The 27,244-nt window shown below is 46.2% G+C and overlaps 2 protein-coding genes across 2 annotated transcripts; both read left to right on the top strand.

Annotated features, from left to right (window-relative positions):
- Positions 1–2,251: 2,251 nt before the first annotated feature.
- LOC123141660 (E3 ubiquitin-protein ligase ATL4) lies at positions 2,252–3,716 on the top strand. Its single transcript, XM_044560748.1, has one exon. It carries the CDS (start codon positions 2,465–2,467, stop codon positions 3,563–3,565), a length of 1,101 nt encoding a protein of 366 aa, XP_044416683.1. The 5' UTR covers positions 2,252–2,464; the 3' UTR covers positions 3,566–3,716.
- Positions 3,717–15,440: 11,724 nt separating this feature from the next.
- LOC123141661 (putative invertase inhibitor) lies at positions 15,441–16,429 on the top strand. The gene has a single exon (XM_044560749.1). The coding sequence runs from the start codon at positions 15,495–15,497 to the stop codon at positions 16,053–16,055; it is 561 nt and encodes a 186-aa protein (XP_044416684.1). The 5' UTR covers positions 15,441–15,494; the 3' UTR covers positions 16,056–16,429.
- Positions 16,430–27,244: the final 10,815 nt, after the last annotated feature.

Raw genomic sequence — 27,244 nt, forward strand, 5'->3', positions numbered from 1 at the left:
CACCTCAACAACGCACCACGACCTATAAATCCAAAACCTAACTTAACGGCCATGTGACGCGTCATTACGAATCGTATGTTGCGCTCCTACGACCTACGTACCTACGTACGACTGCCCCGGCCGCCGTGTTTCGATCCCGTGGCCGATGCATGCATGCAACCACGATCTGATCTGATACCAATCGATCCCAACATGTACGTACGTGGAGGGATTATTTCTGCCGTGTCATACTAATTCCTTGCAAGGTTTCTTGGGTTGCACACATGCGCCGCCGCGTTAGTTACGTTAAGATTAATGTGACACGTACCCTTGTACCATGGCGGGAGGAGTTAACGTTAGGTGTTAAAAACTTCATTTCCTCGCCACAAAGCTGTTAAACCCTCATGGTCATAGCCGTCGCGAGTACAGGTCCACCGCCAACTTATTGCACATCCTGGACGATCGACCTGATGATGAGGGTTAAGCAACACTGTATGCACAGTGTGTGCGTGCTCCTAATTTGTTACCTATTTAATGTGAGTGAGTGAGATCGATGTGTGACGAGATGCTCAACAAGGCCGCAGCACAGTGTCCACATGCCGTTCCATCAATAGGCACAGCTGCCAGTGAAACTAACCCGCCGACGACGAGCTTAGCGCCGGCCGCGCGCACTGTTAACGAGATACAGAATCTCTTGGAGCAAGCTGGTCGATCGATCGGTTTGTATATGCATTTCGCGCTGCACCCATGCATATGCATGCTCGTCAAATCAAATCGCGATGCATGTGAGGCAATTAATCCAACAGGTGACAAGCGCATATGTGACCGCTTACTTGTGAGTGCTGGTATTATTCCAGCTGAACGATGCTCCGGCGTAGCTTCCAGGCTCCAACAACCTATCTACATGTACATGTGCAATGGAATTCCAATGGCATTAAACAATTCCAAGTCAAATTCCACATAGGAGTATCTCTCTAATCATCGCTCCTAATTAACAATGCTACCCAGCTCGTTGATAATTAAGTATATATTGCGTATTACGTGATGACGGACGCAAAATTATCCAGACAGCTCGCTAGAGAGAGAGAGAGAGAGAGAGAGAGAGAGAGAGAGAGAGATCTACACTATGCTAATCAATTCAAGGGACTTTATCCGTTTCAAAAACAAAATTCAAGGGACATTTCTACTTGCACAGATTAGGTAATTTCCCGTTTGATACGCCATGAGTGCACTGAAACGCGGGGCCTACAATAGGTTGCTATGTGACTGATGTAGTTCATAAATTCACAGACATGGGAAATTAAAGGCCCGTACAGAGCAGCATGTACCGGCACCCAATTGCATTACTACTACCTACGCCGTCCTTTTTCCGCTCGATCTAAATTTTGATGCGCCTTAACTAATTTAAAATAAATATGCTGTTAATCTTCTTCTTCTTCTTCTTCTTCTTCTTCTTCTTCTTCTTCACTAATTTACAAGAGAGTTATACTGAGCTTCCAACGCAAGCAACTTCGCTGATCGGGGTAGATACCCATGGCCCCAGCAGGTCTAGTAGAGAAATATATAGGCCGCCCGTGCATGTCTCACCCCATAGTGATTTTAATTAATACAGTATGTGCATTCATGGCAGAGTCGATCGAATTGGTAGTTGTTCTTCCACCAAAATACGTTGTCGGTGCGGTCACTCCAGCTTGATCTTCCGATGATCCACAAAGCTCGGCAGTAAAAACCGACAGTGTGCATATTCTCACGAATTGGCCGTGTAGCGTCCTACGAAAAGGGCTTTAGCTTCTCCCGGAAGAACAAAGAATGGGCCTATTCGGCTTTTCTCGTGTCAATCAAAGCTAATTGCGCAAGCCCCCCACACAGAATAGTTGGACAAAAGCGGCCCAAATCGAAGCAAATCGGATGGTTTGTGGCTTCCCTTTTACATCTGGCCATGGACAAAAGGGCCGGCGTCAGCTCTCTGTTTGTCCCGTCACTTGGGACGACTCGTCGAATCCGGCCAAATGCACCGTGTCAGTACTGCAGTAGAACAAGGCTGAAACATCACGTAGCAGTATATGAACATCGAATTAAGTAGGATTTGTGATCTCCACACGACCGATTAGAGTAGGAACGGTTGACCTGTCTCCTGCAATTTCGCATAATACGGACAACTGAAACGATCCAGATGTGCAATTGCAGTGCAGAAAGACGAGCATAGTCAAAAATGCAAAGCGAAAGATGGTGAGATGAACGACAAAAGTTGGGTGGAGAAACTGTGAGGGCCATTCACATTCCTGCTTCCTGTGATGGCGAAACCAGCAGTATTTTTTACCTTCCAGTTCTCCATCCCCGCTGCGCTGCCTACGGCGGCAGTATGGCGTAGCATAGCTCCCCGTCGCCACGCCCACGCACCCGCACCCCAAAACCCATAAAAGGCTCGAGACCGCGGCCAGCTACCGAGCCTTAAACACGCGTTCTCTCCTCCTGCCTCTCCGCCATGGACTCCCTCCCGCCGCCCGCGCCACCGTACGCCGGGGACCCCCTCGCCGTCACCATCCCCCCGCCGCCATTGCCGTCGCCGCCTCCGCCGCCTTCCTCCTCGCTCAACCTCTCCCCGTCGCTCCTCATCATCGCGGCCCTCCTCGCCTTCGTCTTCTGCGCCTCCATCTCCATCCACTTCCTCCTCCGCTGCCTCTCCTCGCGGCAAACATCCTCTCCGTCGCCGAGCGCTGTCTCCAGGGGACTCGGCGCCTCCTCCCGCTCCGACGCCGAGGCGGCCGCCCCTTCGGCGACACCCGCGGCGGGCCCGGCGGCAGCGGCAGCGGCAGGGGGCGAGGTGGTCGACGACGAGAAGGAGCGGCTGATCGCGTCACTTCCGCTCTTCACGATGGCGTCGGCGCTGGCGGCGCTGCCCAAGAGCTCCCCGGACTGCGCCGTCTGCCTGTCGCCGTTCGTGCCCGACGCCGAGCTGCGGCTGCTCCCGGCGTGCCGGCACGCGTTCCACGCCGCCTGCGTCGACGCGTGGCTCCGCAACACGCCGTCGTGCCCGCTCTGCCGCGCCGCCATCTCGCTGCCGCACCCGCCTCTCCCCACCGCCTACACCGCCGCCGCGCAGCAGGAGCCGTTGGACGCGAGGAGCAGCAGCAACGCGTCCAGGAGCTTCCGCGTCGAGATCGGCAGCGTGAGCAACCGACGCTCGTCCGCCGCGGGGGACGACCGCCGCACATACTCCCTCGGCTCCTTCGACTACCGCGTGGACGAGGAGGTGGAGGCCGTGGTGGCGCGCATCGCGCGCCCCGCGGCGGCGGCCAAGTCGGCGGTGGCCGGGCAGCGCGCCGCGCCGCAGGGCCCGGGCGAGGCGCTGGCGGAGGCGGCGGGGTCGCGCGGGTGGCTCCGGGAGTACGTGGACCGGCTGGCCTCCTCGGCGTCGTCCCTCTCCGGGCGGTGGAGCGCGCGGTGGAGCCAGAGCCACCACAGCCACCGGCAGGAGGACTCGTGGCGGTGGGACCCCGAGGCGGCGGCCATGGCGGCGCCGCGGGCGGCGGACGAGGACGAGGCGGGCCTCATGGGCCTGTACCGCTGGATCGTAGGCGTATAATAGGAGGATTATAATTAGCCCGTCTGTAATTTCGGACCCTGAAGTTTTTTTTGTCGACTTCCATATTATATGAGGACTCTGCTGTACGTAAAAATAGAATTGGCCCCAGAAGCAGAACCAGATGATGAGCTTGGATCGAAGCTTCCGTTGATTTGGGCTGCGCCGTCGTCGTCTTCCTCGATCCATTCTCCTCCAGAATTTTGGCGCTCCGGTCCGGTGGCCGATGGAGCTCAGATGGTGAGCAGGTGGCAGGAAGCCGTGCGTGCAGCTACGTGTTTGTCTATCCTTTTCCGGGGAGTGGTGCGCGTGTGGTTGTCAACTATGCGGATCCACGGCCGTAGTGCGCGCGCAGACTCGCAGTCAAGCGTGCTCAGTCCGTGGATGGCCATGGGCCAGCTGTGAGTTTAGGTCAGGGTTTGTGATCATTTCTTGCTTCTGCGAATTCTACGGCTCCCAAGTTGATCCCAAATCGAATCAAAGTGGATACATTTCTACCCAAGATCACTGCTTATAGAACGGTGTGGTAACTTTCCTGGGGGGGGGGGGGGGGGGGGGGAATCACTACATGGTCCGTCTCTTTGCATTTTTTTACCGTGGCATACTTTCTTTGTCGTGTGATCGTATCATCTCGTTGCACCTAGGCATCTCTGACCGAACTCCTAAAATTTTATCCCTCAAAGCTCAACTCATCAAATTTGCCAATTCTTCTATCTTTTGATTTGCATATTCCATTTCAATTGAGGAGTTAAAAAGGGATAAAATTCTTGTATCTTCTACCGTGGCATATTCCATTTCAATTGAGTAGTCAAAGTCATAAAACTTAACTCTCTAAACAAAATTCTTTGCCAATTCTTCTATCTTTCGATTTGCATACTCCATTTCAATTGAGTAGTCATTTGCGCAGAGATTACGTCCAAACTTGTTAATTTAGGTTCACACAATTCAACAATATTACAAAATTAACTATTCAAATTCAAACACACGAAAGGGTTCGAATGAAGTATTAGTCTGAATAACAAGCATGGTAAAAGCACACCAATCAAGTGCTATGAAGTGCTCACAAGGGCTCAACACGATCATCTTAAAGCTAGGTATGAACTTCTTGGTTCTCGATACTCCGTTGCGCTACGAGGAATCCTTGTGTCATGTTTGCATTGTGTTCCAGCTTGACAGGATCCACACTGAAACTGTATAGGAAGTTCTCTAGCATTGCCCTTTCTCATTCTCGATGTTCATGTTGTGCAAGAAGATGCAACATGTCATGATTTGCTAGAGGGCATGTGGCTTCCAATACTCGACAGGGCCACTGACAATGGCAAAGTGCTTTTGAAGCACACTGAAAGCTCTCTCAACATCCTTTCTTGCCGACTCTTGCTGTGTTGCAAAGTGAGATCTCTTGTTGCTTTGAGGGCACTGGATTGTATTCAGAAATGTGACACATAGAGGATAGATGCCATCTGCAAGGTAGTAGCCCATCATGTACTAATGGCCTTTGATAACATAGTTGCAATTTGAAGCATCTCCGGCAACAAGCCTTCCAAAAAATGGTGATCTCGAAAGCACATTCATGCAATTATGGGATTCACGCAAGCCAAAGGATGAATGCCAAATCCAAAGATCCTCTGACGCACTTACCTCGAGAATGATGGTTGGAATTTTGGAATACCCTTTGCACTGACCTATCAATGGCGTCAGCTGAACATCCAATGGCAAGCACCCGAAGAGTCGCGACACACTTCATCAATGGACTCACACTTATTTCTCCTGATGAACTCCTTCTCAGTTTACACCAAGGATCATGATCCTCAACACCTTTTGCAATGGTGATGAAGAGACTTCGGTGCATCCGAAAATCACTGCCAAGAAATATTTCTTCGGATGTTGGATTGGGTGCGAAGTAATCCTTGAAAAGATTAGCATGACCTTCGGCCCTATCACGGTTGATATACAAGCGGTCGAACTATGATCCTAGTCTCGGTCTTCGAAAGTCCTCGTGGACGATCACGACAATGGCCATCTCAATTCATCGTCATCTTCTTCCTCCCCCTTAGACGAAGAGTCAATAAAAAACATTTCCCTTAACCTCTTCATATACTAATTGCAATATTCAATGCTGAACTTGATTGCAAAAACACCAAAGAAAACATTGGAAAAAGCAAAACAAAAAACCTAGGCGATGTGTCGAACACTTGCCGGTCGAAGGAGGTGAGAGCTATAGTAGGCGTTGTTGCGGCCACGCCAAGGTTGTGGGTGGATGCAGGGCTGAGGAAATCGTCGTTAGGTGTCGACGAGCTTGATTCTCCTCGAAGTCGTGCTCGTCGGTCGCCGAGCAAGCTCGCCACGACCGAACTCCAGCTTTCAAGATGTCACTAGCGTGTCGTGATTCCGACGCCATTTAGCTGGAGCGTGGGTGCTCTATGTCATAGTGCTCCTCCGCCGATTCCTTTTCTGATGAAACGATGCTCGACGGCGCCTGTACTCGTCCTCGAGCTTTCGACCAACGACGACGAATGCAACGATTCTGGCTGTAACGTCTGTTGGTGAGTGAATCCAAGGTGGGCCGAGAGGTCAGCGGGGTTTCGGGGTGTTGGCGGGAGTGTGTGATGGATGACGTAGGCAAGGAAAGTGACAAATGTGACGTTGGGGTGGAGGTAGCTGAATGAGGGGGGGGGGGGTTAGCCCGAAGGGAATCTTTTGCTTATAAAACGGTGGTAATCTTTCTTTTTGTAAAAAAAACAGATCCATTATAAAGTTCATCATAAGTACTCTCACCATTCTGAAATATAAGTTGTTCTAACTTTTTTTTCAATAGGGTGTATATAGACGTGTTTTAGTGTGTTTTCTTATTCATTTTAGTTTGTATGTAGTCCCTACTGAAATATTCAAAACATCTTATAACCAAAAAAGGGGTGATAACAATAGACCTTAAACATAACAAAATTACATCGAGGTTTCTAGACCATCGAAGGACCACTACCGCTGTCAGAACGAGCCGTCGACCGCCGCTTCCCTATCGAAGCCGGCTTCACCTTGTTGATGTCAGCCGAGAAATCTTCGTGCACGGGTCCCTAAGAACCAACGCTATGGAGCTGCAGTCGACTGCGTCTGGATGGACGAACTCAAGGAAGGATCGGAGTCCGGAAGGCAAACTTGAAGAAGAAGCATCGCCATATGTCCGGACACCGCACCTGCGAGGACTAAAAAGCACGAAAGCACCGGAATTCTCCTTCACGCCACTTGCCGTTGAAGAGACGGACAAAGGGGAGGCTTATCCACAGACTTGTAGGCGAAGTTTGAAGTGGAGAGTTCGTCCTAGCCACCAAGGAGAGGGAGAAAATGCTTCGAGTAAAAGTCTAGTCTAGATTGAAAAAAGAAAGCACTACATGATCAGTCTATTTGCATTTCTGTTACCGTGGCATAATTCCTTTGTTCTGTGATCATGTCATATCGTTGCACTTAGAGTACTTTGAACTACTCCTACTTGGCTGGCCTATGGGCATTTGATCTTGAATGCGGAGGGTTCAATCTTGGCTCCAGTCGTGTTGACGTCGACCAACTTAGCAGAAGTGTGCAGGAGCCGTGGTCCTTGTTTATGAATCCGAGACGATGGATACTTACGTTTTCGAGACCACTGGATCCCATTACTCGAATCGTGCTATCGATCGATGAGCGGTTCTTCCTTCTTGGACGTGGACCGACCAAGCCATCAATGGCAACATGCCCGGCGATGCCACCTGAACTGAAGAAAAATCGCCAACCATGGATGGAGATGGAGGGAGCCACCTGAAATTTTGAAAAGCCACGGTGCCACGGCCCACGGGGCGCATCCATTCCATTCCGGCCACTGTTGCCGCCGAGAAAGGGGAGGCACTGCCATTGCAGCCGCATTGAATTGGACGGGTGGCCTCAAGCTCCAAGCGGCAGCGGTCGCAGCTACCAGCGTCAGACCCGGCAGGCTTGTTACTAACCACGTAGCGTCGGTAGCGACCAACAACTCCCATCACCACCTTGAATGCCCTCTCGCTCGCCTCGTTAACTCTGCTAGCCTCCCTCTCTAGAACCTCTTTGGTTTGTAGAGTAGGAGTATTGAATTGAATCGGATGCGCCGGCGGTGCTGCTGCTTGCTTGCGCGGTGACCGGCGCTCGTGGTGGCCAAGGGAAGAAGTGAACCGCGCCTTGCTTTGTGTGTTGGGAATATATGGCGAGTATTATGGGCGGAACACGTCGGGGCTGGGCAGTTGGCGAGAGGTTAAGACCATGTGATCTCCCGCCCGTTTTTGACCGTACGCACGCACAGGCGCGAACCGCGTCGCCGACGCCCGCGTATCATCAGTGTTGTATGTATGCACACTGCAAACGCTTGCACAGGGCAGGAGGCTATTCTCCGACTGCGACCACGTAGTGGTGCCAAAGCTCAGACGCTACCACCACAGACAGCGCGGGGTCCCGTCCTGCACATGCCTTAAATCCTCCACGAGACCGCCACGCCACCAACCTGAATTCATCCAGATACTCCATCTACTATAGTTTCATGTCAAATTATACAGATTCACGCAGCTCGTATCCGCTTAGTACCGGCCTGAATTCATCCAGATACCCGACGCTCGAATTGGACCAATCCACTGTAACAACAAAACATTCTAGCACCAAACGCACGGTGACAAGATAGTTTTCCATCAAGACAAGGACGGCGACGACGACGACGACCCGTTCACCAGCCTACGGCTCGAGGATGGAGCATCACCATTGACGCGACGGCTATTTGGCCATTAGCGATCGCAGCCGATTCAGTTGGGCGACCTACTTCTCTCACGTCGCCAAACGCCACGGCCGATCCCTCAGCATCCCCGGGCACGGCCATACGCTACGGGACAGCAAGGCCACGCAAGAACTGACATACACAACGCAATGGCGGAGCTTTTCGCACCCAACAAGAAGCCGCTTGGATTAGATATGGTGGCGTCCCGTTTGAGCAGCCACCGAGTTTCCCAGTTCCGTCCGCGTCTCCCGTGGAAACCAAGATGAGGTGAGCGGTGACACTGGGTTAGGTAGGCTAGAACGGCATCTGCAGCAGCTGCTGCGTTGATTTTGTTGGTGTGACCATGAATGAGGCTTAGCATAGCACGGTCCTGGTGCTATGGCCTATGCAAGAGCATTTCTCTGCCAAGGGAGGAGCTTGGTAAAAAGTACTCCTGAGACTGAAAGCAGGCGCAAAGGTTAGAGGTTAGTACACAGAGCAGTAAACAGCAGCGTGTGAGAGGCCAGGGTGGAAGGAAACGGGCCAACTTCTATCCGTTGGGGGACGTTGGGAAGGAAAACGGACGTACCCTAAGGCAGCCCATGTTGCTTAAATTTTCATTTTGAGCTGACGAACTGATGGTACAGATTGTACCAAGGATTAATACCAGACAACGTAATAACCACAGGATCCACATCAGAAGCTTGGTACCGGCTATAGCTGGTTAGAGACAGAAACCAATACCACAACAAACATGCCAAGGAAAATTGTCGACTACCTCTGCTGAAAGCTCCAGAACGACCACGTTCAGAACTTCGTATCCAAAAGCATCAGCAAGAATTGTAGCGAATGAAATTCAAGGGTCCACAGGTAGTCTTGGTTTCCTGTCAGGTTTTATCACTTAACTAACGATCTCTACGACCAACAGTCTGCAAAGCAAAATGGCAAACAGTATAATTGCAATAAAAATGTAAAAGGGCAATGTATAATATTTAGGAAAGTGTGAGATATTGGAGAGAGGCGATTCGGTGCCTAGGCACATCTGCACCTGGGCATGAATAACAAAATCAAATAAAATGGTAAAAAAAACGAAAATTCCTGAAATTTTTTGACATGCAAGATGATCGAATACGCGATGTGCGTGCAAAAAAATCATGGTATTTGGACATTCGATGAGGTCGCGGCAACGAATACAAAATCTAGTTGTCAAAGGAACTTCGAAAGAGAACACTATTTGGACCCTTTTTTTTTGCCTAGAGCTCTTCAAATGTCCTTACAACATGAAAATTTGCACGCTCCTTCCGCACCTGAGCATCTTTGATGCCAAAAAACTTAGTTTTTTTAATTTACTGTTAATTGGGTGCAAATGCGCCCGGGCTCAAACATGAATTACCAGAGAGATTGTGCATATTGCTATCATTCAGCATTCTACATAAATAATTTTAGTTCAAGTGTTTGCTGGAGCAATTGCCAGGACTAGAAAATTGGATGTATTTCTTAGATAAGAGATGCTTGACTGGCTTTAGCGAACTAAAGCCCTTAAAGTTTTACAGACACTAGGGAAACACACATAAAACAAGTGAAACAAATTAAGACGACGGACATCCAGGTTCAATACAAACCTAAAAGGGCCATTGGCTAAGGTGATCATTTTTAAATGCATGATGTACACTTTAATTTATTTAATTAATTAACTAATTTTGGAAGATATGTATTTAGAATATTATGAAATGTAAACAAAAGTAAATAAAGGAGAACGAACGACCCAAAAACTGAAGGAAATGAGCAAGTACATAGCAGGCTTATAGACCGCTTACATGGAAATTTTACCTATGTGCAGGAGAAAGACGTGAAAGTGAGGGGTGAGCTCTCATCCAGTCAAGCTATATACGTACTCCTAGGCAAATGCAACAAATACAAAGAAAGAGACAAAGAGAAGGTGGAAAAAATAGTACTCTTATAGCCAACCTTGTTGTATGTGTGACTACAAATGATAACTATGTATGACAAGACAACATCATATAGCCAACAGTTGGCTATACTATTAATCATCCTCAGAATGAAAGAAGAACGACCGAACAAAATGACTATATTTCGCATTAAGCAAGACAGAAGCAACTCTCTCTCCAAGAGTGTACAGTAACAGGCCGGCCCGCTCATGCAAGCTTAAAGGAAAGTAGAAGTTAAAACGAACGACCAGGCGGTGATTTGATCCGCGGTCTCCTGGTGAAATCGAGGGCAGCCCCTACGATAGTCTTAAGTTCACGCTGAAGTATACAGAGGCTTTGTACTTGATGCAAAATAAGATGATTTACCACTGGTTTTTCAAAGTTTTTTTACGATTTTCTTTTGTTTTTTCAGCAGCTTTTCTCTGTATTCACTGATTCTTGTATTTTCTTTCTTTCTTCATTCTTTCTTTTTGGTTTTCCTTATTTCTTTCCTGAGTTTACACTATTTCTTTTCTCTTCATTTTTTTAAACTTTTTTTTTCATATTTTTCATTGGTTTTCTTTTGTTTTCTCTTGGGTTTATTGGCTTTCAATACACATTTTCGGTATATATCTAATACATGTCTAATATTTCTCAAATACAAGAATTTTTTAAATATGAATTTACCATTTTATTAAATGCTTGAATAATATTATTCAAATACAAGATTAACATTTTATGAATACATGGTTTAGATTTTTTATCTATACATATATAATTTTAAAAAAATTCTTCAGTAAGATTTTTCAAATATTAGATCACATTTTTTAATACATGGTCAAAAAAATTTCTATACACATTAAACATTCTTCGAATGCTTGAGTAACATTTTTTAATACCAGATCTACATTTTTTAATACATGGTCAACATTTTTTCCATACACATTTAACAATTTTAAAATGCTAGATATACATTTTCTGCATGGTCAATATTTTTTCTATACACATATGATATTTTCGAATGCTTGATCAAAAAAATTCAAATACTTTCTCAACAAATCTTAAATGCTTTATTAATATTTTTAAATACATGATCACATTTTTATACACATTTTTCGTATATGTGATAAACATTTTATTTATCCATATTTATTTTTTTCAAATACTTGATCAACATTTTTCAAATGATTTACATATAATATTTTTTTAATATATACTGTATTATATATTTTTAAAGTACAAAAAGGTACAAAAATAAAGAAAAAAAGAGAAAGCGTTAAAAACACAGAAAAAAGGAGGCTGTGGCATCCCGCGCTCCTGGCCGGCCCGTCTCGCTCCCCTTGGCGAGCGTCCTCCCGTCTCGCTGCAGGCGAGATATACGGGCGCCCGCTATATGTCGCCTACTTGGGATTCGAACCTGCACCAGTCGGCTCGAGTACATGATTGGCTAACCACTAGACCTATTAAGCCCTTATGAAAAATTTGCAACGCGAAATGTATAAGAACTATAATTCAGCTGCGCTATTTAGCAAAACAGGATTCTTTAAAAAAGAAATGTGAACAAATTTTGAATGTCCACAGATTTTTAAAAACATCACGAATTAGGGAAAAAGTTCATGTATTCAAAAAAACATACACAAATTCAAAAGGCTCATACAAATTGGAAAAAGTTCATCAATTTTCAAAAAAGTACATCGTCTTTAAAAAAAGTTCACCGATTTTGAAAAAAGTTCATTTATTTGGAAAAAAATAATAGAATTTGGAAAAAGTTCACCAATTTTGAAAAAAATTCACTGCTTTTTTTAAATCATGTAATTTGGAAAAAGTTCATCGACTTTGAAAAAAGTTCACTGATTTTGAAAAAAATCATCAAATTTGGAAAAAGTTCATCAAATTTGAAGAAAGTTCATCGGATTTGAAAAAATTTCACTAATTTTGAAAAAGAGTTCATCGAAATTGGAAAAGGTTCATCGAATTTGAAGAAAGTTCATCGGATTTGAAAAAAGTTCATCAAAAATTTGGGAAAAAATCATTGATTCAAAAAAAAGTTCATCAAAAATTAAGAAAAATTTCATTGGTTTTGCGAATAGGTTCACGAAAAGTTTGAAAAGTTCATTCAACCAGGAAGAAGAGAAAAAAAAGGAATAAGGAAAGTAGATGGATGAAAATGTTAAGAAAGACATACATATGCTCTAGATGGTGGGTGGCGTGGTTGTTGGTTCGTTGAACCTGGAAGGCGGAGGTCGCATGTTCGATTCTCGCTGCCACTGTGGTTTTTGTTTTACTGAGCCAACTTTTTATTGTAGCAATTTCTTCCGGTTTCCACTGTTTGAACAGTTTTCTTTGTTCTTTTTTGTTTTACTCTTTTACTTCGTTTTTCTTTGGTTTCCCTCTGTTTTTTTTTCTTTGATTTTCTTCCATTTCCCCTTTTTTGTGTTTTCCTTTTTGTTTCCTTTTTTCCTCTTCGATTTTATGTTTCTTTCTCTTTATTTTCACTGACTTTCTTCGGTTTTCTTCGTGCTTTTCCCCCTTTTTTTTCAACACATGTCTACATTTCATATGTACTTTATATTTTTCGTATATATGAGAAACATTTGTTTAAATGTTTAACAATTTTCGAGTACATGATTATATTTTTACATATATCTTTTGATGTCGAATTTAAATAGACATTATACATTTTTTATACATCTTATACTTTTTTATTTTATGTTTAACATTTTAAATATATGATTAACATCTGTTCACATACTTGTTGTGAATATTTTTCTATTATGTGTTAACCTTCTTCGATATACATGCTGAATTTTTTTGTATGATACAAAGTTATTCTAATTACAAGAACATTTTTTCACACTGCATAACATTTTTTGAAATATCAAGTACATTTGTTTGAAATGTGTGAACTTTTTTAATGTCACATTAATTTTTTATGAATGGTACAAACATTTTTTTAAAGTTGCACAAATATATTTTTTAGCACTGCATTGACAGTTTAAAAAAAACTGCATAAATTTTTATACTTGATGGTATTTCAAAATATAAATAAAAGTACAAAGAAAAATATGGAAACAAACGGACAAGCAAAGACTATATTTAGGGCAAGCAAGGCTCTGATTAATTTGCATTTAATGTCATTTGTGGTTGTTGGGCTGTCTGGTCAGAAAGAAATGATAGAACCCATGGGGAGAAGGAAAGATCAGTACAAACTTCTGTTTGTTGGGCTTTGGATATTGTTGTGCATCTAACAACTATAGGCAAAGAAGCTAAACCCGCGGCGAAGGTGATGACATTTCAATGGGTACGTCTAGTTAGGGAATCCTAAAGATCAATGTTGATATCGCGTTCCTTGATTTTTCCGGTTTTGGTAGCACATGTTTGATGATCAAAGATGCGGATGGAATCTTCTATATCTTAATAGCTAGCCCCCACTAACTTATTTCATTCGACATGCAATCATGCCACATCATCACACAACATGCATGAAAAAAGGCCACCCCCACTAACCTATTTGTCTAAACATACAAGCATGCCACGTCATGCAACATGCATGAAAAAAGGCCACCCCCACTAACCTATTTGTCTAAACATACAAGCATGCCACGTCATGCAACATGCATGGGAAAAAACTCACCTCAACATGCAAGCATGCATGAAAATTTCTATTCTATTGTGATATTTATATTTAATAAATATTATATAATAAAAAACACAATAAGTCATATATATGTTCACTTCTAGCTCTTATATTATTACTTCAAATATTCATGTTTCATACAAGGAAACTCATTGAAATATGTTGCAAATTATCCAGCAACAACGTGTTGGGTATCATCTAGTTACTCAAGGAGGGGGGGGGGGGGGGGGGGTGTTACATAGCAGCTAAATATAAGAGCTCATGCTCAATGGTGTCATTTTGCACCAAGTGCTCAAATGATGGAATTGTTGGCCATCCAAGTTGGAATAGCAAAAGATTTGGGTCACATCAGGATCTGTATAGAGAGTGATGCTAAGGAGATGGTGAAGGTGTGCAACTGTGAATTTTCAGAGAGATCGGCAATGGGGCTCAAGCAATTCTGGTTAACATGATACACGAGAATGCCCCACTTTAATTTGACTAAACCAAATCGATCCACCTTGTACGTGGCATTTCTTCAATTGCACTAGTCCTCCGCTAACTCGAGCATTTTCTTTCCACAATCTCGGACGCCATATCCCCGTTCCCCTGCAATCTCATCCTGTGTAAAGGTAGATTGATCCTAATAGAATCTTGTGTATCACAATGTAACCTTGACGATCAAGCATCATCCAGTATATATACATGGCAATGCCAAGGGCCAAATCACGACAAAACCTTCTTTCTAAGGGTGTGTTTGGTTCACAGCCAACGATGACCATACCAAAAAATTGGCGTGCCCGCATGATTTGGCTATCGTTTGGGCTGGGGCCAAAATTTTGGCTCGCCCACCACGCCCTGGACCTTCCCATGTTATTTTCGCCAATTCTTTGGCTCGTCGTCGGCGCGGAAAACGTTCGCCAATAAATTGGCGAGTTCGACGCCCGCTCTTCCGTACGTGAATACGCTGTATTGGAATGACAGGCGAATTATCCGGCCAAATAAACGCTAACTGAATCTAAACCTTCCCGCGCTATCGCAAATCTACCTGATTAAATTGGGTGTTTGCCTCCATAATTAACTGCAGCCCTTTTTCTGCGTGAGAGTCGCTCCACGCACGACATGCATGCTGGTACTGCCTCCGTAATCCAAAGCAACCCTAATAACAATTGCAGCGATTTGTTTCCTAATCGTGTTTTCAATGCCGTGGACTTTAGTCTCGTTGACCTTATAATCCCTTCTATTTTTTTTTGGCGGAACGGCCCATAGTCCTTTATGCGTCTCACTCTTTTAGCAGCCTATATCATTGATAAACTAGAATCAAACCAAGCACTAACCCAATACATGTTGCCATACATAAACTCAGTTGGCTCCAAGCCAAACGGAAGTCCAGCAACTTTGCCAAAAAAATTGGCATGTACAATGGCTATAAACCAAACAACACCATCTTTCCAAAATTTTGGTCATGCCCGTGCTTTAGTCATACCAATATTTTGGTGGGGCTAGTTGGGGCTCAAACCAAACACACCCTAACTCTCACCAGTATATATTATACCACTCACCAGTCAGCCAGTCATCCCCATTCCCATTCACCACCAGACCTGAAACGTACGCAACGCAGGCGAAAACCATCGGTCCAAGCCAACCATGAGGCCGCTCGCCTACGTCTTCTTCCTCCTGCTCATCTCATCAACCTGCGAGTCCTCTACTACATTAGAAGACACATGCAAGTCCTTCGCCGCAGGCCACCCGTCCATCGGCTACAACTACTGCGTCAAGACCTTCCACGCCGACAACGCGAGCGCCACCGCCGACGCGCGCGGCCTCGCCGCCATCGCGGCAAAGATCGCGGGGGCGGCGGCCAACGGCACGGCCAAACGCATCGCCGCATTGTGCGCCTCGGAGGAGGACGCGGGGAGGCGGGAGCGCCTCGGCGTGTGTGCGGAGGTGTACTCGGACGCCGTGGACCAGCTCGGCGAGGCCGCGAAAGACATCGCCCGGGGCGAGGACAAGTCCACCCGGGACGCGCTGACGCAGCTCAGCGCGGCGCTGGACGCGCCCGGGACCTGCGAGGACGCGTTCGGCGAGGCCGACGACACGTCGCCGCTGGCCGCTGAGGACGCCGAGTTCAGGAAGCTGGCGACCATCGCCCTCGGCATCACGGCGTTGCTGTCACCTCCGCCATCGGCACCCGGGATTAGTGACTGATAGCGCGTCCGTGTTGAGCATGCTTAGCATGGACAAGCAGGATCAAATAAGTTTTTCCGATGATTTCCGTTGCAAGTGCGTGGTTTTTAATCTTTTCATGCTTTCGTTTGGACGTGTTTGATTGTGTGGTGAGTGCGCTGCATGCCTCGCATGCAGTGGTTTGATCGATGGTGGTGTGGTGGGCGAGTGGCCAGCTTGGAATCTGCTCGCGCTTTTTTTGATCTTTGAACGTGGGATGTTAGTTAGTGCATGTGTGTCGTGGAACGTTGAGTGGAAGGAAGGCATGCTGCCTGCTGTAGGGCACCTTTGCCTTCCAATCTCGGCATATCTTTTTTCTCCCCATAGTTCATGGACATATATATGGTTTTCAATGTTCGTTATTTGAGCTGATCAGTGCGAGTCTGGTAGCTGCAAGAGGGCTATGGATACTATCTCTACTACTATAAAATTCTCAGTTGGTGATGATGGTGTGTCTGTCCTCCAGCATTTTAGACCATCGGATCTCTATCCAACGCACTGGAGGCAACCCGCTTCACTTATGGCGAAACATCATTATCCTCTCCCCTCAGTCGAAGGAGTGACCGGGAGGCGATTTTGGTTCTTCCGCTGTCAATCTCGCCGCTCCTCTTCGATGGCTGCTAGGAGGCGTGGGGGAGCCCCGGGACTTCGCCGGCGTGTAGATAGGGGTTGGTTGGGCAGCGCCGTCGCGTCCAATAAAGTGGTCCTCACTACTGCTCCGTCTCGCTGGCGACAACGAGGAGCCTATGGGTCTGTGTGGTCTGGTCGGTGCTGTTGAGGCGGTGGTAACGGCATCGTCCTTTTGTCCTTCGGCCCCGTCCCCGCCTCCGTGGTTCTCGCCCTGGAGCTGCCAATGGGCTTGTGAGGAGTTGTACAGGTGCTGCGGCTAAGGTTTGGTTCACCGCGACTTGCAGATGCCCGCTGTTCTGGAGACCGGTTTGTAGCTAGCTGGATGGGGGATCTGGTGGCCCTTCTCGCCGGAGAGGGAGATCCAGGGCGGTGGAGCGCGGGGTGTCTTCCCGGCCGATAGCATTCATCAGTTTGCTGCCTCCGTTCGTAGTGGCTTCCGTTGCGTCTCACACAGTGCAGATTCCTGCAAGGTGCTTCTCCTGCTCATGGATGGATTCACAGCGTTGACCGCAGTGGCGGCGGCCAGATGCGTGTGGCTGTCTTTGGAGCCTCCAGGGGCGTTGTAAAACTTAGGGTTTGGGGAAACTGCACGACACCCATAACGGGCGTGGCTATCTCATATATATATATATATATATATATATATATATATATATATATATATATATATATATATATATATATATATATATAAGGGGTACACAAAGGTGTATGGTACAATATACAAGACCTATACAGAGGCTACGTATAAATACAGTCTAACACCCTCCCTCAATCTTAACTATGCCCTGAAGTACAAAGTACGTTAAGATTGCGCCTACAGCCTACAAACTGAGGCTGTGGTAGAGGCTTCGTGAAGATGTCAGCAAGTTGATCTTTTGAAGAGATGAACTTGATGTGGAGTAGCTTCTGTGCAACACGTTCCCGCACAAAGTGATAGTCAACTTCAATGTGTTTTGTCCGAGCATGAAACACTGGATTATATGACAGACATGTAGCACCAATGTTGTCACACCAAAGAACAGGCGGCTGAGTTTGAGAAACTCCCAATTCTCTCAATAAGGACTGTACCCATATGATCTCAGCTGTAGCATTTGCAACTGCTTTGTATTCAGCTTTAGTGCTACTCCTGGACACTGTAGCTTGTTTACGAGCAGCCCAGGCGATCAAATTAGGACCAAAGAAGACAACATGTCCCCCCGTGGATCGCCTGTCATCTGGATTACCAGCCCAGTCTGCATCTGAAAAAGCAGAAAGCATAGGAGATGGTGCTGGCTGAAGGAGTAAACCATATGAGGCAGTAAAGCAAACATAACGAAGAATGACTTCACCGCTGTCCAATGAGAAGTCCGAGGAGCATGAAGAAACTGACAGACACGATTGACTGCATATGAGATGTTAGGCCGAGTGATAGTCAGGTACTGCAAACCACCAACAATACTACGATACTCAGTGGCATCATCAGAGGTGAGAGGATCTCCATCAAAAGCAGACAAACGATCAGTAGCAGACATAGGAGTCATGGCATGTTTGCACTTCAGCATACCTGCCCGTCGCAACAAGTCCATCGAGTACTTATGCTGCGTGAGTGTCAAACCGACAGGAGAACGAGAAACTTCCAGGCCAAGGAAGTAATGCAACGTTCCTAAATCCTTCACCGCAAAATCACCACTCAAGGAAGAGATCAGATGATCAGCAGCAGCATCAGAGGAGCTAATGAGGATAATGTCATCAACATATACCAGAAGATACATCGTCACCTCAGGCCGATGCAGAAGGAAGAGCGAGGTGTCAGCGGTGGAGGGAACAAAACCAAGTGACGAAGAACAGAGCCCAATCTGGCATGCCAAGCACGAGGAGCCTGCTTCAGCCCATAGAGCGCCTTGACTAGGCGACACAGATGATGAGGGCGAGAAGGATCAACGAACCCCGGGGGCTGACGCATGTAAACCTCCTCAACCAGAATACCATGGAGAAAAGCATTCTGAACATCCCGCTGACGAAGAAACCAGCCCCGAGTAACAGCCAAGGACAACAGAAGGCGTATAGTTGTCGGTTTGATCACCAGACTGAACGTATCCTCGTAGTCAAGACCATACCTTTGCTTGAACCCTTTCGCCACTAACCGTGCCTTATAGCGTTCAATAGAACCATCAGCATGCTTCTTAACTTTGAAGACCCACTTGGAATCAATAACATTGACACCAGAGACCGGGGGAACGAGATGCCAAGTACCATTTGTTAGCAATGCCTGATACTCTTGCCCCATAGCTTGACGCCAATGAGGAATCCCGAGAGCAACCTGGAAGTGACGTGGTTCAGCCGAGGGATCTTCCTTGACGTGAGCAACACAAGCCGCAAGCCAGGCCACCGTCCCATCTTTGCGTTGCTTGGGACACACAATACCGGATCGGCTGCGTGTATGTGGTCGATGAGCAACAGAAGTAGGTGGTGCAGCAGGTGGCGACGGCACCAGCGATGAAGAAGCAACCGGTGAGTCAGCTGGTGACAGAGCATCTGCGCCGGGCGAGGACGAGGCAGAGCCAGGCGAGGCAGCAGTCGACCGGGCGGGCGAGCCAGTCGGCTCAAGGCCGACCAAGTCTCGGGAGGCCGGCTTAGGGGAGGCCGGCCCATGCGAGACCGCCGGCTCAGGGGAGGCCGGCCCAGGCGAGACCGGCCCAGGCAAGACCGGCCCAGGGGAGGCCTGTTGGGGAACATAGTAATTTCAAAATTTTCCTACGCACACGCAAGATCATGGTGATGCATAGCAACGAGAGGGGAGAGTGTTGTCCACGTACCCTCGTAGACCGAAAGCGGAAGCGTTATGACAATGCGGTTGATGTAGTCGTACGTCTTCACGATCCGACCGATCCAAGTACCGAACGCACGGCACCTCCGAGTTCAGCACACGTTCAGCTCGATGACGTCCCTCGAACTCCGATCCAGCCGAGTGTGGAGGGAGAGTTTCGTCAGCATGATGGCGTGGTGATGATGATGATGTTCTACCGACGCAGGGCTTTGCCTAAGCACTGCTATGATATTATCGAGGTGTAATATGGTGGAGGGGGGCACCGCACACGGCTAAAAGATCAATAGATCAATTGTTGTGTCTATGGGGTGCCCCTGCCCCCGTATATAAAGGAGCAAAGGGGGAGAGGTGCGGCCAGCCTTGGGGCGCGCCAGGAGGAGTCCTACTCCCACCGAGAGTAGGACTCCCCCCTTTTCCTAGTTGGATTAGGACTTGGGAGGGGGGAAAGAGGAGAGGGAGAAGAAGGAAGGGGGGCGCCGCCCCCTTCTCCTTGTCCTATTCGGACTAGGGGGGAGGGGCACGCGGCCCAGCCCTAGCCGCCTCTCCTCTCTTCCACCTAGGCCCACTAAGGCCCATTATGTTGCCGGGGGGGGGGGGTTCCGGTAACCTCCCGGTACTTCCGGTAAAATCCCGATTTCACCCGGAACACTTCCGATATCCAAACATAGGCTTCCAATATATCAATCTTTATGTCTTGACCATTTCGAGACTCCTCGTCATGTCCGTGATCACATCCGGGACTCCGAACAACCTTCAATACATCAAAACATATAAACTCATAATATAACTGTCATCGAAACGTTAAGCGTGCGGACCCTACGGGTTCGAGAACTATGTAGACATGACCGAGACACGTCTCCAGTCAATAACCAATAGCGGAACCCGGATGCTCATATTGGCTCCCACATATTCTACGAAGATCTTTATCGGTCAGACCGCATAACAACATACGTTGTTCCCTTTGTCATCGGTATGTTACTTGCCCGAGATTCGATCGTCGGTATCTTAATACCTAGTTCAATCTCGTTACCGGCAAGTCTCTTTACTCGTTTCGTAATACATCATCTCGCAACAAACTCATTAGTTGCAATGCTTGCAAGGCTTAAGTGATGTGCATTACCGAGAGGGGCCCAGAGATACCTCTTCGACAATCGGAGTGACAAATCCTAATCTCGAAATACGCCAACCCAACAAGTACCTTCGGAGACACCTGTAGAGCACCTTTATAATCATCCAGTTATGTTGTGACGTTTGGTAGCACACAAAGTGTTCCTCCGGTAAACGGGAGTTGCATAATCTCATAGTCATAGGAACATGTATAAGTCATGAAGAAAGCAATAGCAACATACTAAACGATCGAGTGCTAAGCTAACGGAATGGGTCAAGTCAATCACATCATTCTCCTAATGATGTGATCCCGTTAATCAAATGACAACTCATGTCAATGGCTAGGAAACATAACCATCTTTGATCAACAAGCTAGTCAAGTAGAGGCATACTAGTGACACTTTGTTTGTCTATGTATTCACACAAGTATTATGTTTCCGGTTAATACAATTCTAGCATGAATAATAAACATTTATCATGATATAAGGAAATAAATAATAACTTTATTATTACCTTAGGGCATATTTCCTTCAGTCTCCCACTTGCACTAGAGTCAATAATCTAGATTACACAGTAATGATTCTTACACCCATGGAGCCTTGGTGCTGATCATGTTTTGCTCGTGGAAGAGGCTTAGTCAACGGGTCTGCAACATTCAGATCCGTATGTATCTTGCAAATTTCTATGTCTCCCACCTGGACTAAATCCCGGATGGAATTGAAGCGTCTTTTGATGTGCTTGGTTCTCTTGTGAAATCTGGATTCCTTTGCTAAGGCAATTGCACCAGTATTGTCACAAAAGATTTTCATTGGACCCGATGCACTAGGTATGACACCTAGATCGGATATGAACTGCTTCATCCAGACTTCTTCATTTGCTGCTTCCGAAGCAGCTATGTACTCCGCTTCACACGTAGATCCCGCCACGACGCTTTGTTTAGAACTGCACCAACTGACAGCTCCACCGTTCAATGTAAACACGTATCCGGTTTGCGATTTAGAATCGTCCGGATCAGTGTCAAAGCTTGCATCGACATAACCATTTACGATGAGCTCTTTGTCACCTCCATAAACGAGAAACATATCCTTAGTTCTTTTCAGGTATTTCAGGATGTTCTTGACCGCTGTCCAGTGATCCACTCCTGGATTACTTTGGTACCTTCCTGCTAGACTTATAGCAAGGCATACATCAGGTCTGGTACACAGCATTGCATACATGATAGAGCCTATGGCTGAAGCATAGGGAACATCTTTCATCTTCTCTCTATCTTCTGTAGTGGTCGGGCATTGAGTCTTACTCAACTTCACACCTTGTAACACAGGCAAGAACCCTTTCTTTGCTTGATCCATTTTGAACTTCTTCAAAACTTTGTCAAGGTATGTGCTTTGTGAAAGTCCAATTAAGCGTCTTGATCTATCTCTATAGATCTTGATGCCCAATATATACGCAGCTTCACCGAGGTCTTTCATTGAAAAACTCTTATTCAAGTATCCCTTTATGCTATCCAGAAATTCTATATCATTTCCAATCAGCAATATGTCATCTACATATAATATCAGAAATGCTACAAAGCTGTGACACCCAAAATTTCAATTGGATTTTTCAAAAATTTTATTTGACTTGAGGGAGGTGATTTAGAATTTTTCATTCAAAAGAACCCTCCCTTTCAAAATATTTGATTTCATGGCAAGAGTTTTATTTGGATTCACCCAAGACTTGTTTTTGGTCTTGGAGGTTCTTGCTTTTTATTTTGGACTCAAACCAAAATGCTTTTCACTTGGGAAAAATGCCTTTTGAAAATTCCTTTGAAAATGCCCTATGGCTTTTAAAATAATCCTTTACCACTTTCAACAAATCTCTCATGCCATGACCCTAGTGCAAATCCACTCTCCTAAACCTTCCCTCATCTTTGGATCATGATTTGCATCAAATCCAGCAAGTTGAACCTCCCCATATGATTATTTTCCATTTAAATCTTATCAAAACAATTTCAGCTTTCTATTCTAGCCCTTGGAGATTTACAAAGGAGCTACCATTTCTGTTTTGATTTTTGCCCCCAAACCAATTTCCCTTCCTAGTCCTTTGAGCCCTCAACCAAGATCCATGAAGACCCACTGGTCTCCAGTTCAAAATTTTCAAACTATACTTGCTGCAAGTTTGGACCAAATTTGCCAAATTTGATGAAACTCATTCAAATCCTTCTCCAAAAATTCTGAGTAAAATCAGGCAGCCTCTGGGTGCATTGAGAGGTCACCTCACCAAGTCCCAGCCCCAGGAAAATTTTTCTTCATGCCAAATCATTCTGTCGAACACCTGCAGAGCATTGTCAATGTCAAGTTCAGAGATTCAGAAATACAGTTCAGTGATCTACTGTCGTTTTCTTCAGAACCTGTTGTCGATCTCGACAGTGCCGCAGTGTCGCCTTGCTCCCCGTCACCTCCCCCTTGTTCCTGCGCCGCACGATCCCCTGGAACCTTGCGGACGTCGGCGACGAGCAGGAGAAGGTGCGCTGCCCCGTGACCGACGGCAGCGGCGGCTTTGCGATCCCCTGTAAAATGAATCTCGATCGTAGTGATACACATGTTCATGCCAAAAGATATAAGATAGTAATGATAGTACCACATACTTGTGGCACTGCCACTTGAGTCATATTGGTGTAGAACGCATGAAGAAGCTCCATGTAGGTGGATCTTTGGACTCACTCGTTTTTGAAAAGATTGAGACATGCGAACCATGTCTATTGGTATATATGCATGAAGAAACTCCATACAGATGGATCGTTTGGACTCACTTGATTATGAATCACTTGAGACATGCAAATCATATCACATGGGCAAAATGACTGAAAGTCCTCGTTTTCATTGAGATGGAACAAGAGAGCAACTTATTGGAAGTAATACATTTTGATGTACGCAGTCCAATGAGTGCTGAGGCATGCAGTGGATATCTTATGTTCTTACTTCACAGATGATTTGAGTAGATGCTGAATGTATTTACTTGATGAAACACTAGTCTGAATTATTGAAAGGTTCAAGTAATTTCAGAGTGAAGTTGAAGATCGTCATGACAAGAGGATAAAATGTCTGTGATATGATCATAGAGATGAGTATCTGAGATACGAGTTTGGCACACAATTGAGACATTGTGGAAAGTGTTTCACAATTAATACCGCCTGGAACACCATAGTGTGATGGTGTGTCCGAACATCATAACTGCACCCTATTGGATATGGTGCATACCATGATGTTTCTTATCAAATTACCACTATCGTTTATGGGTTAGGCATTAGAGACAACCGCATTCACTTTAAAGGGGGCACCACGCAATTCCGTTGAGACGACACCGTTTATAGAAACCTAAGTTGTCGTTTCTTAAAAGTTTGGGGCTGCGATGCTTATGTGAAAAAGTTTCAGGCTGATAAGCTCGAACCCAAAGCGGATAAATGCATCTTCATAGAATACCCAAAAACAGTTGGGTATACCTCCTATTTCAGATCTGGAAGCAAAAGTAATTGCTTCTAGAAATGAGTCCTTTCTCGAGGAAAAGTTTCTCTCGAAAGAATTGAGTGGTAGGATGGTGGAGACTTGATAAGGTTATTGAACCGTCGCTTCAACTAGTGTGTAGCAGGGCACATGAAGTTGTCCCTGTGGCACCTACACCAATTGAAGTGGAAGCTTATGATAGTGATCATGAAACTTCGGATCAAGTCACTACCAAACCTCGTAGGACGACGAGGATGCGCACTACTTCAGAGTAATGCGTGATCCTGTCTTGGAAGTCATGTTGCTAGACAACAATGAACCTACGAGCTGTGGACAAGCGATGGTGGGCCCATATTCCGACGAATGGCTCGAGGCCATGAAATCCGAGATAGAATCCATGTATCAGAACAAAGCATGGACTTTGGTGAACTTGCCCGATGATCGGCAAGCCATTGAGATAAATGGATCTTTAAGAAGAAGACGGACATGGACGGTAATGTTACCGTCTATGAAGCTCGACTTGTGGCAAAGAGTATTTTCACAAGTTCAAGGAGTTGACTACGATGAGTTTTTCTCATCCGTAGCGATGCTTAGGTCCGTCGGAATCATGTTAGCATTAGCTACATTTATGAAATCTGGCAGATGGATGTCAAAACAAGTTTCCTTACCAGTTTTCGTAAGGAAAGGTTGTATGTGATACAATCAGAAAGGTTTTGTCGATCCTAAGGATGCTAAAAGGTATGCTAGCTCCAGCGATCCTTCCATGGATTAGAGCAAGCATCTCGGAGTCAGAATATACGCTTTGATGGAGTGATCAAAGTTTTTGGGTTTATACAAAGTTCGTTAGAAACTTGTATTTACAATAAAGTGAGTGGGAGCGCTACAACATTTCTGATAAGTATATGTGAATGACATATTGTTGATCCGAAATGATGTAAAAATTTCTGGAAAGCATAAAGGGTTGTTTGAAAGGAGTTTTTCAAAGGAAGACCTGGATAAAGCTACTTACATATTGGGCATCAAGATCCATAGAGATAGATCAAGACGCCTGATGATACTTTCAAAAGACAGCACACCTTGACATGATTTTGAAAGAGTTCAAAATAGATCAGCAAAGAAGGAGTTCTTGGCTGTGTTACAAGGTGTGAGTATTGAGTGAGACTCAAGACCCGACCACAGCGGAAGATAGAGAAAGGACGAAGGTCGTCCCCTATGCTTTAGACGTAGGCTCTATAGTATGCTATGCTGTGTACCGCACATGTAGTGTGCCTTGCCATGAGTTCGTCAAGAGGGTACAATGGTGATCCGGGAAAGTATCTCATGATAGCGGTCGAACTTATCCTTAGTACCTAGTGGATTAAGGAATTTTCTCGATTATGGAGGTGGAAAGGAGTTCGTCGTAAAGGGTTACGTCGATGCGAACTTTGACACTAATCCGGATGACTCTGAGTAGTAAACCGGATTCGTATAGTAGAGCAATTATTTGAAATGGCTCCAAATAGCGCGTGGTAGCATCCACAAGATGACATAGATATTCGTAAAGCACACGGTTCTGAAAGGTTCAGACCCGTTGACTAATAACCTCTCTCACAAGCATAACATGACCAAACTAGAACACATTGAGTGATAATCACATAGTGATGTGAACTAGATTGTTGACTCTAGTGAACTCTTTAGATGTTGGTCACATGGTGATGTGACCAGTGAGTGTTAATCACATGGTGATGTGAACTAGATTATTGACTCTAGTGCAAGTGGGAGACTGTTGGAAATATGCCCTAGAGGCAATAATAAATTGGTTATTATTATATTTCCTTATTCATGATAATCGTTTATTATCCATGCTAGAATTGTATTGATAGGAAACTCAGATACATGTGTGGATACATAGACAACACCATGTCCCTAGTAAGCCTCTAGTTGACTAGCTCGTTGATCAATAGATGGTTACGGTTTCCTGACCATGGACATTGGATGTCGTTGATAACGGGATCACATCATTAGGAGAATGATGTGATGGACAAGACCCAATCCTAAGCATAGCATAAAAGATCGTGTAGTTTCGTTTGCTAGAGCTTTTCCAATGTCAAGTATCTTTTCCTTAGACCATGAGATCGTGCAACTCCCGGATACCGTAGGAGTGCTTTGGGTGTGCCAAACGTCACAACGTAACTGGGTGACTATAAAGGTGCACTACGGGTATCTCCGAAAGTGTCTGTTGGGTTGGCACGGATCGAGACTGGGATTTGTCACTCCGTGTGACGGAGAGGTATCTCTGGGCCCACTCGGTAATGCATCATCATAATGAGCTCAATGTGACTAAGGCGTTAGTCACGGGATCATGCATTGCGGTACGAGTAAAGAGACTTGCCGGTAACGAGATTGAACAAGGTATTGGGATACCGACGATCGAATCTCGGGCAAGTAACATACCGTTTGACAAAGGGAATTGCATACGGATTGACTGAATCCTCGACATCGTGGTTCATCCGATGAGATCATCGTGGAACATGTGGGAGCCAACATGGGTATCCAGATCCCGCTGTTGGTTATTGACCGGAGAGGCGTCTCGGTCATGTCTGCATGTCTCCCGAACCCGTAGGGTCTACACACTTAAGGTCCGGTGACGCTAGGGTTGTAGAGATATATGTATGCGGAAACCCGAAAGTTGTTCGGAGTCCCGGATGAGATCCCGGACGTCACGAGAGGTTCCGGAATGGTCCGGAGGTGAAGAATTATATATAGGAAGTCAAGTTTCGGCCACCGGGAAAGTTTCGGGGTTACCGGTATTGTACCGGGACCACCGGAAGGGTCCCGGGGGTCCACCGGGTGGGGCCACCTATCCCGGAGGGCCCCGTGGGCTGAAGTGGAAGGGAACCAGCCCTTAGTGGGCTGGGGCGCCCCCCTTGGGCCTCCCCCCATGCGCCTAGGGTTGGGAACCCTAGGGGGGAGCTTCCCCCTTGCCTTGGGGGGCAAGGCAACCCCTTCCCCCCTTGGCCGCCGCCCCCCCTTGGAGATCCCATCTCCCAGGGCCGGCGCCCCCCCAGGGGCCTATATAAAGGGGGGGAGGGAGGGCAGCAACACACAGCCTTGGGCGCCTCCCTCCTCCCCTGCAACACCTCTCTCTCTCTCGCAGAAGCTTG

The sequence above is a fragment of the Triticum aestivum genome, chromosome 6D, assembly GCF_018294505.1.
Source record: "Triticum aestivum cultivar Chinese Spring chromosome 6D, IWGSC CS RefSeq v2.1, whole genome shotgun sequence".
NCBI lineage: Eukaryota > Viridiplantae > Streptophyta > Magnoliopsida > Poales > Poaceae > Triticum > Triticum aestivum.